This window comes from Lasiodiplodia theobromae (assembly GCF_012971845.1).
Source record: "Lasiodiplodia theobromae strain AM2As chromosome Unknown scaffold_42, whole genome shotgun sequence".
NCBI classification, from domain to species: Eukaryota; Fungi; Ascomycota; class Dothideomycetes; order Botryosphaeriales; family Botryosphaeriaceae; genus Lasiodiplodia; species Lasiodiplodia theobromae.
In genome coordinates this window covers 145044-158083 of record NW_023336522.1, presented here as the reverse complement: position 1 = coordinate 158083, position 13040 = coordinate 145044, and the positions used below count along the sequence as shown (strand labels likewise).

The following is a 13040-nucleotide window of genomic DNA, read 5'->3' as shown; positions in this document are numbered from 1 at the left end:
CCATCGGCGAGCGACCGGCGCAGTCATTTACATCCTCACGGCAGTCTTCGGCTTCATCTGAAGGAACGACGGCTCTACAATTCGCGCATAATTAAGGAGAGTAGGTATAACAAACGAGCTAAGCGGAAACAAGGTGACGCCGGTAAACACCAACTGCAAAGGAATGACTGGAAAGCAATGAAAAGTCCCCTCCCCATCGTCGCGCGTCGTAGCCCTGTTTGAAGAATGCGTGCTTCCAAAGGGCAGAGCAGCAGGAATGCCTCCATTTTCCCAACCGAACCCTCTATTAATATCCCGTTACACCTGCTGCTCTCCCTCTGCATCGAAGCACGTTTCCCAGCAAAGCACCTCCGCCGGAAAGTCTCTCTCGACGCTCGGCCGCTCGCGGACAAACCACGCCAGCCCAGAACCCGCCGCTCCAAACACGGCAAGACTGGTCCAAAGCGCATAGTTTGTCGTTGCCACGCTGAAGTCGGTGCTGAGGTAGAAGCTTGCGCCGCTGACCGCGACCGCGAGCGCCTTGAACAGAGAGGCAGCCTGCATGAGACCGATGACTGTTCCGGCCGAGAAGGCATCGGGCGCGACGTTGAGCATGAGCAGGATCACCAAAACCTGCGCGCCCCCGGCAAGAAGATGCTTGATCATAATGGCTGCACTAGAAATGATTGCTGTGACCGGGGTCGAGCACATGGTGAGGAAAGCCAGCAGAGGAGTGATGATGTAAAGGGCCGGGAAAAAGAGGGCGCAGGAGCGGAAGGGTCGCAGAAGACCAAATTTTTCAATGATCTTGGGCATGGCACGGAGGATGATGGCCCCTGCGATGGCGCGCACTGCCAGCAGAATCAAGCCAAGCCAGTCGCAAGGGATGCCCATGCCTCCATGCCTGGAGCTACTGTGGCCCAGATGGGGGAGGACGACGTCGAAAGAAGATGCATGGAGTGAGAGCAAGCAGAAGGAGCACATGAGGACAATAAGGGACGGTGCCTGGAGAAATTGGCCGATGGAGATCGGCTCGGGACGCGTGAAGTCGACAATGTGGATCGAAGGAACGTCGTCTGAAAGAGCTTGGCCTAGGAAAGCAGCCTTTTCGCAGTCCATGTCGGACTCGTCAGCAGAGTTGGAGGTCTGAGGAAGCGTCTAAAAAAGGTTAGCGACCGTATCAGATTGAGGGCGGGTGAGGGTCATGACGTATCCCATAGGGCTTGCACACCCACCTACGGCGACCACATGGTCGATGCCAAGCTACTGCAATGGGAATGGTTCCTCGTGGGTATACAGAGGAGCCGTACAAGCGCTTTCGCGTGTACGGCTCCTTGGTTCTCCCAGCTGAGGATGCAATAGGGTTGGCACCAACCAAATTTGAGGGTGTCGACGTAGGTGAATGCCGCAAGTCCGCACGGGAAATCAACCCTCCCTCTGCTTAGCAAGGCCCATCGGAGTACAAACCTCGTTCAGAACAAAGGTGGCAGCAATGGCAATGACAAGAACCAAGCTGCCACACGCAATTTGGCTGCTAAGGATCGGGAATTTCTCCCAGATAGCGCCATGGGCGTTAATACTTCCGGCAACCATGCCCTGGATCAATGGGCCGACGGATCCGCACACGCCAACAATCGGCAGCCTGGATACATTCTTCGTCCTCTCCTCTGGGCTCCGACTAACGTCACCGAGCATCGTAAGCGTACTGACGACGATTGCGGAGCTGACGAGACCAGCAATAAAACGGAGAATGGTGCACGCGATCAGGTCAGTAGCGAAGCCCATGGACAGGCAGCACACCGACATGCCGTACAGGCCTGCCAACGCAACGGTCCTTCGTCCCACGCGATCGGCAAGGTATCCCCAAAGGATGCCGGCGGAGGCGCCGAAGGCGTAGGCGCAGTCGAGGATGCTGCGGAGGTAGGAGCCGGAGAGCGTGCTGCAATACTGTTCGTTACTGGAGACGAGCATCTTGAGTTGGGGCTGCAGGCTGGACGCCATGATGCTACACATATCCAGTCAGCAGCCGTCCTAGGCGTGATCGCGACAGAGTCCTTACGCTTCAGCGAGGAAGACGACGTAGATCCAGGTCAGTTGGGTACGGTTGCTGCCGGCGGGTTCCGTGGTTTCCGAATCGAACTCATCCTCCTCGGCCAGAAACTCCTGCTCCTCGGTACCGGCGACCTTCTCATACCTGGCCAAGTCCTTGACGGGAATCAAGGAGCGGGTGCGACGGTGGAAACCGAACATGGTGATTAGTTATGTACTGCGGCGCGAAGCCGGCGAAAGGCGTATTGTAAAGCTGAGAGAGCGTCTTGGGATCGCGGCCAGCGCGGGGTTGAAAGTGGAAAGGCTAGAGACTGTGGAAGGTCGGATAGACCAAGTGTGGTGTTGATGGTTGTTAGAATGAGCGGCGGGCAGGCGCTGCAGACATAGCTGTAGTCGCGATGCTAGGCGTGTGAGTTGTTCTTGGAGAGAGGATCGCGCGAGAGGGGCGGGTCTGTGATGGAGCAGCGGCAGGGAGAGCAGCGTGCCCGGCTACCGGTGTGGTCCCTGCGGTGGCACATTCGGCATCGCGTGCCTCGAAATACGCCAGGGGTCTTCTGTTTGACCATCCGTACGCGAGCAGCCCTCCGAATTGAAGCACGCATTGCTCCGGCCCACAGCAAGAAAAGCTTTTCGTGTGGCCGCGGGCGCTTCGTGCGAATCGTGTGATGCTGCAGGCCCGCTTATCGCCGCTGCACAAGACGCTCTCGTGCATGCGGCGGCGCTAGTGCCTGGTGATGATGATACGCGCTTCCACTGCCGGACCCGGAGCCTGCCGTCCGTGATTGGCCGCGCTTACGCGCCAGCCTACCGCGATAGCCTGCGTCAAAAAGCCACGGGCGCGTCGTTCCCAATCGGCCATTTCCAGGGCCTCAACTGCCCGACGTCAGCGCCTTGGGAATCCCACGTTGCGACGATCGCCTCTTGACAGCCCCCACACACCAGCTGATCGGATTCGGTAGGGCTAGCAAGTAATGAGAAGCTTGGCCGCTCCTACAGTGTATCGGTATTGGGAAAGAAATCTACATCGCCCATCACGCGCTCATCGGCCAATGCATCGAAGTCGCCGCCCGTCGGTCCCTTAGTAAAACACCCATCGCTGAACGAACGGAAGAATCAAAAGCTCCGCCAACCGAATCAAACTAAAACAACAAGCGCCTCCAATGCAAGATGGGAATAATCCGGAGATATGACTCTGTCCATGCGGTAGAAACTCAAGCCACCTGCTGCAGAAAACGCCCGCTAAAAGTACAACAAATCTACAAAGCCAGAGATCGTACAGTCGTCAAACGAACGTTAGAGTGAAGCGTAATCGTGGAAGAATAGGCCGCAGTCTACTGCTTGCCCTTTTTGACTTTCTGGAGGAACTTCCTCACCAGGTTGCCCTGTCTGTTGTTCATCTGGACGGCAAAGGGTCCATGCATGCCCGTAGTATCGTCGCTCTCCGGCGGGAGCTCTTGGAGCGCCAAAGGATCCGCCTCCCTGGACGCTTGGTGCTGCTGCCAACCGTACAGCATCCCTTCGTCGGCACGCAGATCCGGCCGCGTGAGCGTCATGCGGAGGGTCATTTCTCGGTTGCTCGGGAATGGCTGTGGATACACGTCCGGGGACCTCTTGGCCCTGGTTTGGAGGGTTGGCAAGCCATTCGAATCCAGTGACGAGTAGTTGGATTTGGGGATCTGCGCCACCGTGCGGAAGCTCTCATCGGGATCAGCGGGCGTGACCGGAGTGTCGAGATCCGCCAGACTGCTCTCCCTGTCCGACTCGTCGCCGATGTCGCTGTAGTCCAAAAACGAAACAGAGTCATCCCGGAGGAATGTGTGAAGGTCACGGCTGGCTTGGCGCTCGAAGAGGATGCTGCGCGACGACGGCTCGGGCGAGCCCTCGGGAGAGCCCTCGGGACTGGACTGCTGCTTGTCCGACGGGAATCCGTACTCCACCACCTCATCGAACTTGTGGGGCGAGGCGAGATAGAGACGGAGCTTCATGCGGGCTTCTGGATCCTGGTAGTACTTGGTCTCCGACTCGACTTCCCCACCGTAACGGAATGCCACGTCGTTAGTGACGGCTCTTGGCCGCTGGTTGGTCTGCGGGGTAGGACCAAACAGAGGAGAAGGGAGAGGGGGGGCAGAAGACGTGGACAGCCTTCCAATGGTATTAGAGATGGACATGGTCCTGCGGAAAGAGGCTCGCCTGTGGCCGGTATTAGGGCGGGACTGTGTCTGGTGGTACGGCATGTCTTCCGGCGGTTCCTGGATTTCCTGCGAAGAGGCGTAGGCGTCGATTACGGAGTCTCCCTGGAACGACCTGGATCTCCTCTTTTCAATGGGAAGCGGGGTGGCCTCGTGATCCTTGGGAAGGTCTGATGCGCTGTCTGAGTCCAGCAGGAAGGTCTCGCAACGTCCGGCCAGCAGAATTGCCTCCTCGCGGCTCAAACAGGACTTGATGATCTTATCCGGAAGGGAAAGAAACCATTGGGCCTCGGCTTCGGTGATGTCGTTGGCAGTTTGCGCTTTCCTCAGCCGGCGGCGGCCGCGGCTTTCCGACCTGGACTGGCTGGCGCTACGGCGGGATGAACGGGCGGTCTGAGGACGCCGGGGCATGGAGTTGACGTCCGGAACAGGGTGCGCGGCGTGCTCCATTCTTAAACGCTCCAGAGACGAGAAATATTTGCGCCTAGAAGTGGCAGTGTCAGCAACGCGACGGGATGCGGAAGGCGCAATCAGGCACGTGGCGCGGATGCGGCAAGCAACAACGACGACACCCTCAAGCCATGGCAAGCACGAGCGCATACGAAAGTTTGACCGCCTTTTCAACGACAAAGCGCGCTGAGACAGCGTTCCAGGAGGACTGACCGGACGGCATCAGGCATGGCCTCGTACTCTGCGGCGGAGAGCAGCGGCGCAGGCATCCTGGAGGGAGGGAATGGCTTGGAGGAAGAACCCTCGGTGGTGACGGGCCGTGAACGGCTGCGAGAGGAACGGGAGCGGGCGTGCTGGGGGAGCGGGCAGACTGGTGCGCGGGGGAGAGCGTCTGCAGGGCTTATATTCCTGCTTCGTCCAGGCCTTGGGGGCGGAGGGGCCATGATTGGAGCTGACATCGATGCAGATTGTTGGACCGCAGCGGCGGGAGCCATAGTAGCTTCGCGCCTTGCAGGTGGATGGCGTTGTGCCTCGCATTCGCAGCAGCTAGTCGCAGCGCCGCGCCGTAATAATAGACGCCCTGATGCTCCCGAATGGCAGGGATGTCGACGGTATGGCCCTGGGCCCACCGCACGCGCCTTAGTGCGCGTGTCACAGCGCCAAGCACGGTCGTCCAAGCTGCTCGTTGGCTGCGCACAGATCCCGGCCGGGCTGGGCGGCGCGCCCCTGTGAGCTGTCCGGCCTGCGCTGTGTGGGTGTGGGCTGCGGGCACCCGCCCGTCGTCGAGCCGCCCGTTGCTCGTCAGACCGGCGCGGGAGCGACCAAGTGAGCTCGCCTCCGCCGCGTGTTCGCAGCTCTGACGACTCGCACAGCAAGGGCGCGCGGCCCCCGCCCAGGCGGTGACAAGGGGGCCCGCCCGCGGCATGGAGATGAGAATGAGCAGCCCGGGCATCGCTGGGGGACGCGTGACGCTCCTTGCTGGCAGCCGCGATGTGCGTCCTGGGGCCAGAAAGGCCGTCGACGATATTGAGCAGCCGGACGAGACCTCGCCCTCACCTCCGCTGCGCTGCGCTGCGCTGCGCTGCGCTGCGCTGTGCTGCACGCTGCCGTGCCAGAGGCCTCGACCTCCTCCGTTGACTGCCGGCCAGGATCCCTCTGCCTCCCTGCATGCCTGCAGAAGGCCTCATGAAACGGACGTGCTGATCCTGCCGCGAACTGGGTCGCTCACCCGGCCACTAACGCGCTGGCCTGCTGGTCAGACGGTGACCGGGATGCGGAGCAAGCTCCTCATGCTCAGTGGATGGCATCTGCCGCCGAGCGCAGCGTCACAAACATCCCGATCGCCGACGTCAACGAGGCGTCGCAAATAAGGGCCTTCCCGCCGCGCTACTCCAGTGCAGTCGGAAAAGCGGTCAGGTACCAACATCCAAAGGTACGGCGAAGGCAGGTCCCGGCACCGGCAGGCTGGAGGCCGGCCTGCGCGCCACCCGTCGCGATCGGCAGGCAGTCAACCGCGCAAGCAGCCTGCCTACACAACTCCTCAGCATGGTGAGACGCCCGCAGAATGCATTGCCGCGTCCGCCCCACCTGCAACACCAACATGCGGGCGTCGCCGGCCGCTGCAGCGCGGCTCGTCGACGACGTGCTCTCGCTCAGCTCCAGCCACACCGCCGGCCGTGGGCAGCAATGCAAACACTCAGCCTTGCGAAAAGCAACGAGGCTTTGTAAGATCGGCATCCTCGGAGCTCCACCATTTCCTTCTTCCGGCAGAGCGGCCCCAAATGTGGCCGGCAAACGGAGGCCCGTGTTGCGGCCGCCTCAATGCATCCATGCCCCATGCTCTCCCAAACTTTCCGACCGCCTTGGCTCAATAACCTTTTCTGAACCTTGCGACCTGAGCAAACCAAACGCCAGCCGCCGCTCCCTTCCCAGACGAGCTTGCTCGCACGGCCTGGCCGGTCTGTGAAACAGTGGCTCGCGAGCCTGCGCTGCCGCCCAGCGAACGAGGCTTGATTTTCGATGAGATTGTGCATTCCAGAAGGTCGGAAGGAATTCTTCCTTTTGACTTTGCCTCATCCATTCAGCCACAGCTCCTGAGCACCCAATCAGTCGACCCAGCCGTCGCATGCAATTGCCAATTATAGGCTCTGCATTTATAGGTCCCGCTACGGTAGAACACCAGCTCGGCATTGATACATTCGCAGCCGAGGCATTGTACTCCAACACGGCCCCGGCCGATGTGGTTATATGTGCAAGGCTGACTTGCAATGATTGCGTCGGATCAATGGCCGGGGCTCCATCGCGCAAGGCACCGCCTGCTTGTCAGGGCGGAACTGACTCACGTCATGCCTCACTTCAAGTATCTACAACTTCTACATCTGTACGGCAACGACATATCGTGTCTCGATACATGGCCTACGACGGAGAAGATAATCATCGTTCATTTTCTGAGACAGGGATAGTGGTCAACTGATACATTGTCCGTCTGCTCGACCCGCCATCATGGTATCATGGCAGCTCCAACTGCTGGACCAATAGGCCAGCTCAGGCACACACACACTTTCTCACTCTCTCTAATCACACCGTCACTCGCAAGCCAACATCTGGGATTAGCTGCATGCATATGCACACCAGTGACCACACCAGTATGTGCACATAGACATCCCTCATCACTTGACAACCTGCTTTGCTTAAAAAAAAAAAAACAGCTCGCGTCATTTATTGCCCTTCCCTTCCGTCCCTTCATCAACCAACAAAGGAGATAGCTACCGAACAAACTGCGAAGGACGAGTCCGCGGGGAATTGCAAGGAAAAGGGATCAAGTAGCTTCTCCGTGGTTGTCGCAGGATGAGTACACCATTTAGTGGAAGCAAAAAGGGTTTCCGTTTTGTCTTTCTCCATCACCAACCAACCGCAGAAAGCTGTCGGTCACACAAGAGGCAGCGCGACACTGCACATGCACAACGTAATGTCTTCGATTGATCGTGGGACACTGCGGCGGGGCGGGGACGGCGGCGCCGGTGTTAGTGGTACGCGCGCCCCCCCTCCTTACAATTTTCCACGTGTCTGGGAAATTGTACATGTTTTGGACAGCAAGGTAGGCTGGTGGAACGGCAACAAAAGGGTTGATTCTGGAGAAAGACATATTCCCCAGGACGATCACCCGACGCACGTAGCATGCGAATTCTGTTGGTTTTCTCTTTGGACTCTTGTGGAGACAGGTGAGTGACTAATCTTAGCAATCTCTCAAGCACCCTCCACGTGCCCTCCAATTTCTTTCTGGAAGGAAGGAACAGGCCCGATTGTGTCCTAATTACTTGGGCTTGTTGGTCCGTCGGGTTTCCACGTGATGCAAGTAGCTCCGGTCAAGGGAACTGCCGAAAGTAGAGAAGAATGAAACGAGCTGCTCTACAGCCACCGTGGGGGTTTGTAGGAGTCAGGTTTGTAGGATTAGACCGAGTGCGAAAAATAGAAGGGGAGCATGAGTAGTGTAGAAAGATCGGTGAAGTAGTAGCGCCGTCTAGAAGATTGCTTCACTAGGATCGTTGCGCCACAGTTATCATAGGAAGCATTCCTGCGCCGCACACCGGTGAAGGCTTTCTCCGAGCAATGAGCCGCGAGCAACGTCAGCCATTGAATTCGGATCGACGCTCGTAACATGACACTGCCCGTCGGGTGCTGATCGGATTGTGACATCACATCTCAGACAAGCCAATGCATGCGTTGCGACTTTCCGAACGCATGATCCGTTCAACGAGAGGGGAAGAAGAAGCAGAAAGCTCGCCTGTTTGGCAGAATCCAGACTTCTCCTGAAATATCCTCAATTCGTTCCAACCGGGTGTATCAGCCACCCGGGCTGCTACGCAATCCATTCGCATCCCGAATCCCGAATCCCGACTCCCTCGGTTCCAAAAAAAAAAAAAAAACGCCGGCTACCCGTCTCGTTTGATATTGCTTTAGCAACTAGGACCCATCGCGGTTGTTTCACGACTTTGGAACAACACCACTTTTGTGCGCAAACAACTACGGTGAAGGACTGCATCAGTCGTCCGCCTCGCGTCATTTCCCCCGTTGATCTTTCTTAATTACGTCTTCAGAACTCGAACTCCTGCCTGAACCTCTCGATGTCCATGCCTGGGCCAACCATGTCGCCCAGGTCCCGCCTGTTCATCTGGCTGAACACCCGCCGGAGCGTGTCGTACAAGTTGGTACTCTGGTTTTGGCTGATCATCCGGTCGAGCTCCGCCTCGTCCACGTTGTCGCCCACCACTTGGCGCGCCTTCTCGCGGCCCTCCTGCTCAACCACCTTGTGCATCGCGAGCGCGCCTAGCAAGTGCTGTGCCGCCTCGTCGTAGCAGCCGATGTTGATGCAGCTGACGCCGAGGTTGTAGCGTGCGCGCACGAAGTTCGGCCGCAGCGCCAGCGCGCGCTCGTACGCATCGATGGCTTCCTCGCTGCGCCCTGAGTTTGCCAGCGTTGCGCCCAGCCGGTTCCACAGCAGGTGTACCTGGTCCTGCTGGTTGCTGGTGCCGGTTTCCGTGCTGGCTAGCGCGGCGCCGAAGCAGTCGACGGCCTTGTCGTACTCCTCGGCGCCGTAGAAAAGCACACCCAGCCCGACCTGGACGTCTGGGTCCATCTGCTCCCCAGACGGCGAGAGTTGCGCGGCCTTGATGAACAAGTCTGTCACTTTCTCGTGCAGGAGATGCCGGTCTGTGAATCCTACATCAGCGGCAGTGGAGACGTCTTCAGGCTTGATGAGCTGCGGGTATTTTGTGGCAAGCCATCTTTCCAATGTCCTGTAAGCGGTACTGTCGTAACCCTCATTCGTATAAGAGACGGCGAGACCCATGAGAGCCTCGAGATTGTTAGGATCGAGCTTCATGGCTTGCTCTAGGGCTCGGATCGCTGGAGACTCCTTCTCGTTCTGTGCCTGGGCTGCGCCTAGTTTCGTCCACGCCTCGACATGTTGAGGATCCTTCTGCACTGCTGCCTCGAAAGCAAGCGCTGCCAAGGACAAATTTCCGCCATTCTGCAGGATAGCGAGACCTTCTGCAAATGGATCGGTAACATCCTTGAAAGGGTTCGTTTGCTCGAACATGTAATCGCCCATGTTCGGATCGCGCAGAGAGGAATGCGTATTTAGGCCATCGAAGCCCTCCCACTGTTCCAGATCGCCCATGTGCAGATTCTTGGTGAATTCGTCTTCCACGAGAGCCCTGGCATTTGCGGTCTCAGCTTGAATGCCCCGCCAAATGCTTTCAAAATCGCCAAACTCGTTAGTCTCGGAGAGGACTGACCTGTCTATGTCATTCAACTCTGCCTCCATTGCCGCGTTTGCTTCCTTGTCCAGAGCGTCCATGTCCTGCTGGTTTGTCGACTCGAGTTGTGCAAACTGGGCTTCCCAGTCCTTGTCATCAAGTTCGACCATCCGCTCCTTGCCCTTGGACTCTTGCGGAGCCTGCTGAAATTGTTGGCTGTGCATCATGGGGGACCCCATCATTCCCATGCCCATGCCCATTCCCATGCCCATACCCATGCCGTACATGGGGCGCTGGTATCCCATCATTCCAGCGGGTCCGCTCGTGACCGGGCTTGCCGTCCTACCAGGTGCGCTTGTCCCCTCGAACCTGGCAAACTCGGCGGCGCTGAATCCTGGGCGTGCGCTCTGGAAGGCAGGACCGACCGGGCTTGCTTCTCTACCGGCATCGAATTCAGCGGCCCAAGCGGGCGAGGCATTGTGTTGGGCGCGCGAAGCTTGCTCCAGCTCTCGCCGCATCTGCTCCATGGCGAAGGGCGACGCCGGACCGGCAGGTTGGGGGAGGTGGGATTGCTCGCGCATGAACTCGTCCATCATCTGCGTCAACGACCGTCAGCACTTCCGCTTCGCCGCGGAGAGCGTGCACGTACATGCTCTTGGCCGCCCGGCATAGCTTGACTTCGCATGCCCTCCTGCATGCCCGGCCCCCGGCCGACCAGGCGATCTCGTTGTAGCGACTTGTCATCTTGTACGTGTTTCGTGAACTGGCTGAGCGGGTTGCCGGCGGTTGAACACTCGGCGCCTCCGAGAAATGACATGGCGGGCGCGCGGGTCTGTGGCGCAAAAGGAGCTCGAGATCGAAGAGAGGGCGCAGAGGGGCAGCGGTGTTCAAGACGGGCGAGAGATTGGTGTATAAGCACGCGAAAGGTTGGATGTGGGGTTGAGGCTATCGGGCAACAGATGGTAATCAAGATGCCGCGGCTACGGTCGGCCGGTCGCCGCCGCCGCCGCCTCCGCCTGCCATGGAATGCGGAGACCACATCCCGGCGCCTTGCACGTGTCAGAGCCTCAGGCACGCAACTCCACGGTAGGTACAATAAGGCAGGCGAGGCCACGCGAGACGGAGCCCGTTGTCCCCTCAGATCTCCCGCGACACGTCAGGGCCTGCGGGTCTTCGCAGCAGCTCTTCCTTCACCGTATGTCATGATCGCCGGAGCAAAGCATCAGTGCTGACTCAAATACGATTTTCTTGACTCGAAGCCCACCGACTGTCAATCTACCTGACTCTCTTGCTCAGCCGTACAACAACTCATACTTCCACTGAGACTCTGGCACATCCTTGTACTTCACGCTGGTCGGGTGCTTGTGTCGCGCAGGCAGAACTCTGCGGATGTACAAGTCGCCGACATTGAAAGGCTCGTATTGCGGTTCTTCCCCAGCTGCGACAAAGCCGTCCAGCACGTGGATGTTGGCATCGGGGTCTGGCGTAAGGAAGAATGGCAGCGAGTAGCGTCTCTCCCCCGTCTGGTTGCGGACTCGGTGAACCGTTGCCACGAATCTGCCGTTGGTCTGCCGCTCCAGATATTGGCCGACGTTGCAAACGAACGAATTTGGCTTTGGGGGCGCTTGTACCCATTGGCCGTCTTTGTTCAGGATCTCAAGAGCCGGAACCGAGTCCTGCAGGACCATGGTGAGCCCTGAGCAAACGTGGTGTTAGTTCTGCCCCGTTACACAACAGTCGGGATACTCGAGACCATCGGAACCATGGAATGGCCAGAGCACACTACACCCTGAATGGAAGAACTTACAGGAGAAATCTGTATGGGCTCCGAGGCCGATGGTTCCGCTCTCTTCCAGTGGCATTGGAGGGTAGTGCAAGGCTCGCATTCCGGTAATCGGAAACTTGAACATGTCATCAAGCGCCGTTTCTCCCAGGCCGAACGCAAGTGCGAAGATGCGGACCAACTTCATTGCTAGCGGGAAAACATGGCTGTAGTAGTTGTACAGCCCTTCCCTTAGGAATGGAGCGTCCTTTGGCCAGATGTTCTGAGGCTTCTTGATGTACGACGGAGGGTCAGCGCCCACTCTTCCCCTATAATCCTGCTCCGGCTCAATCACGCAGTCCCCCATGGTAAAAGCCTCTTTAGAGTCTGAAGACTTCACGTTAGCACTGGTCTCTGTATCGAGGTGTCGCCCAGCCCTACCTCCTTTCGTCCTTGGATCGTTCCGAGTTTCCAAAGGCGGCTCATAGCCTCTGATGGCCGGGTTCTTTTGCACGTGCGCATCCATTTTCGTCTCATGGTCAAGTGCAAAGAACTTGCTCATTGTTTCGAACGTCTGGTCCAGCACTTCTTTGGGGATGCCATGGTTGGTCAGGTAGAAGAAGCCGGACACGCTGCAAGCATCATAAATTTTTCTCGCGATCTCCTTCCTCTCGTCTAGCAAAGGGCTGTCGATGTTCGAGATGTCTATCTCCGGAATTGTAGTGAACTCTCCCTTGGCCGCTTTGCTGACTTTGCGATAGGTCGCCTGGGACCCCGAGTGGAAGTACACATACTGCGAGGGTTAGCATCGTGTACACTAGCCAAACTTTCCCCTCCACATGATCTGTAAACATTACCTCTCCATCGTCTGCAGGCTCAGCATGAGTCGTTGTCACAGTAGCCATGCTTCGTGGCAATTTTCTTTTGTCTCTTGAAGTGATTGCAGAGGCTGCTCGGTATCGCGCCACGCAAAGACGCTCCTCTTAGTCTCTTGTAGGTAGTCGGGATCCGGTACTTTTTGACCGAACTCCTATCGGGCAAGCCAAAGAGACCGAACAGTTCTTATCGCATGTGTGGCTGCTTCCCCGCAAATGGATAGCAACTGACTTGCACGTGACATACGCCCACTCTTGGCGAAGTGAGGTGACCAAGCGGATTTATCAGAACATCAATGGAACCAATATTGGCCTCCAGCCTCACTTGAGCTGCTTTTGCACCATACATCCTGCCCTGTCGCGATATTCGAGATGGAAGTGACAATGGAGACGGACAGAGCCATATCGCCCCTTGGTATGTTTTCTGCCATAGCAAAGGCAACGAAACCTTGTGCTTTTCATTAAATCACTTCTTCAC

The 13040-nt window shown here is 57.8% G+C and overlaps 4 protein-coding genes across 4 annotated transcripts; all 4 read right to left on the bottom strand.

The window, feature by feature from the left end:
- Positions 1-297: 297 nt before the first annotated feature.
- LTHEOB_10870 (MFS transporter) lies at positions 298-2229 on the bottom strand (the record flags this gene model as incomplete). The annotated part of the gene is made up of 3 exons (XM_035507563.1): positions 298-1137; positions 1447-1984; positions 2039-2229. The coding sequence occupies 3 exons, from the start codon at positions 2227-2229 to the stop codon at positions 298-300; spliced, it is 1569 nt and encodes a 522-aa protein (XP_035367004.1).
- Positions 2230-3359: 1130 nt separating this feature from the next.
- LTHEOB_10869 (Mucin-like protein) lies at positions 3360-4936 on the bottom strand (the record flags this gene model as incomplete). Its single annotated transcript, XM_035507561.1, has 2 exons — positions 3360-4701; positions 4881-4936. 2 exons carry the CDS (start codon positions 4934-4936, stop codon positions 3360-3362), a joined length of 1398 nt encoding a protein of 465 aa, XP_035367003.1.
- Positions 4937-8760: 3824 nt separating this feature from the next.
- Positions 8761-10742, bottom strand: LTHEOB_10868 (Peroxisomal targeting signal receptor protein; the record flags this gene model as incomplete). Its single annotated transcript, XM_035507560.1, has 2 exons — positions 8761-10521; positions 10575-10742. The coding sequence occupies 2 exons, from the start codon at positions 10740-10742 to the stop codon at positions 8761-8763; spliced, it is 1929 nt and encodes a 642-aa protein (XP_035367002.1).
- Positions 10743-11217: 475 nt separating this feature from the next.
- Positions 11218-12592, bottom strand: LTHEOB_10867 (Isopenicillin N synthase; the record flags this gene model as incomplete). Its single annotated transcript, XM_035507559.1, has 4 exons — positions 11218-11621; positions 11733-12074; positions 12129-12480; positions 12545-12592. 4 exons carry the CDS (start codon positions 12590-12592, stop codon positions 11218-11220), a joined length of 1146 nt encoding a protein of 381 aa, XP_035367001.1.
- Between the last annotated feature and the right edge of the window lie 448 nt (positions 12593-13040).